Source organism: Phocoena sinus, chromosome 15 (genome assembly GCF_008692025.1).
Source record: "Phocoena sinus isolate mPhoSin1 chromosome 15, mPhoSin1.pri, whole genome shotgun sequence".
Taxonomy (NCBI): domain Eukaryota; kingdom Metazoa; phylum Chordata; class Mammalia; order Artiodactyla; family Phocoenidae; genus Phocoena; species Phocoena sinus.
Window position 1 is genome coordinate 38,555,271 of NC_045777.1, and position 1,024 is coordinate 38,556,294.

A 1,024-nucleotide genomic window follows, 5' to 3' on the forward strand; every position below is an offset into this window, starting at 1 on the left:
TGCCAAGAGGCTCAGCTTCCAACTACTAAAATTAAAATTGAGAGTGCTGAGAGGTAGCACACAGAGTCAGAAGGCGCTGGCGGCGGGGTCAGCTTCCAGACCGTAGCAAGTATTTACGGAGCACCTGCCTAGTGCTTGGCAGTGAGGTTGATGCTGTGAGAAAGACAGGACGAACTGATCCTGAGCTTAGTCCTCAAGGAGTTGGACTGGCCCAGAGGAGAGAGAAATTCAACGGAAGTAACTCTACACCAGACTTGACCTTGCCAATGGACCTGGTTGGTTTTCGTTATGCAGCCCTGGTGGCATCCGTAAGCATTTGGGGATATAAGCAGAGAGGTGGTGTTCCATCTTTGATTGCTGGTCTTTTTGTTGGATTTTCGGCTGGTTATGGAGCTTACTGTGTCTCCAATGACAAGCGAGGTGTAAAACGATCACTGTTTACAGCTTTCTTCCTGGACACCACAATGGGGGTGAGGTTTAAGAGATCCAAGAAAATCATGCCAGCTGGGCTGGCTGCAGGTTTAAGCCTCAAGATGCTTCTGAGACTTGTCTTATCGCTGCTCTTGTCTCACTCTGAGAATTCGGAGGAACTGAAACCTAAATTCGTGTCATTCTGATGTAACGGGCAGAGCCTATTCTTTGTATTGAAAAGATAAATTTCAATATGGAAAGTTCAACATGGTCTTATTTTATGTTACAAACTATAAAAGACATACCATCACCTCTAATATGGACAATAGTTTAAGGGTTTTTTTTAAACAAATGGTTTAACTGTTTTCTAATTATCACATACTGGTTTCATTAAAGATATTTAATAAATTGTGATACACTCTTTGATTTGCTGTCATGTTTTATAGATGTGGTATTTTTTTTGATAGTTCCAAATACTCATGTCTGAAATAAGTTTAAATTAAACTACAACTTAGCAGATGATGGAATGCCCCTTAAGTGGGCTTCACAGAATGCTAATGTTATCTATTTGTCATTTGTGTTATATTTGAAATCATTTTTTTTCCATTTTAAT

The 1,024-nt window shown here is 40.2% G+C and overlaps 1 protein-coding gene across 1 annotated transcript; it reads left to right on the top strand.

The window, feature by feature from the left end:
- Nucleotides 1–266: 266 nt before the first annotated feature.
- On the top strand, nt 267–617 carry LOC116740441 (transmembrane protein 14A-like). The gene has a single exon (XM_032606087.1). It carries the CDS (start codon nt 267–269, stop codon nt 615–617), a length of 351 nt encoding a protein of 116 aa, XP_032461978.1.
- Nucleotides 618–1,024: the final 407 nt, after the last annotated feature.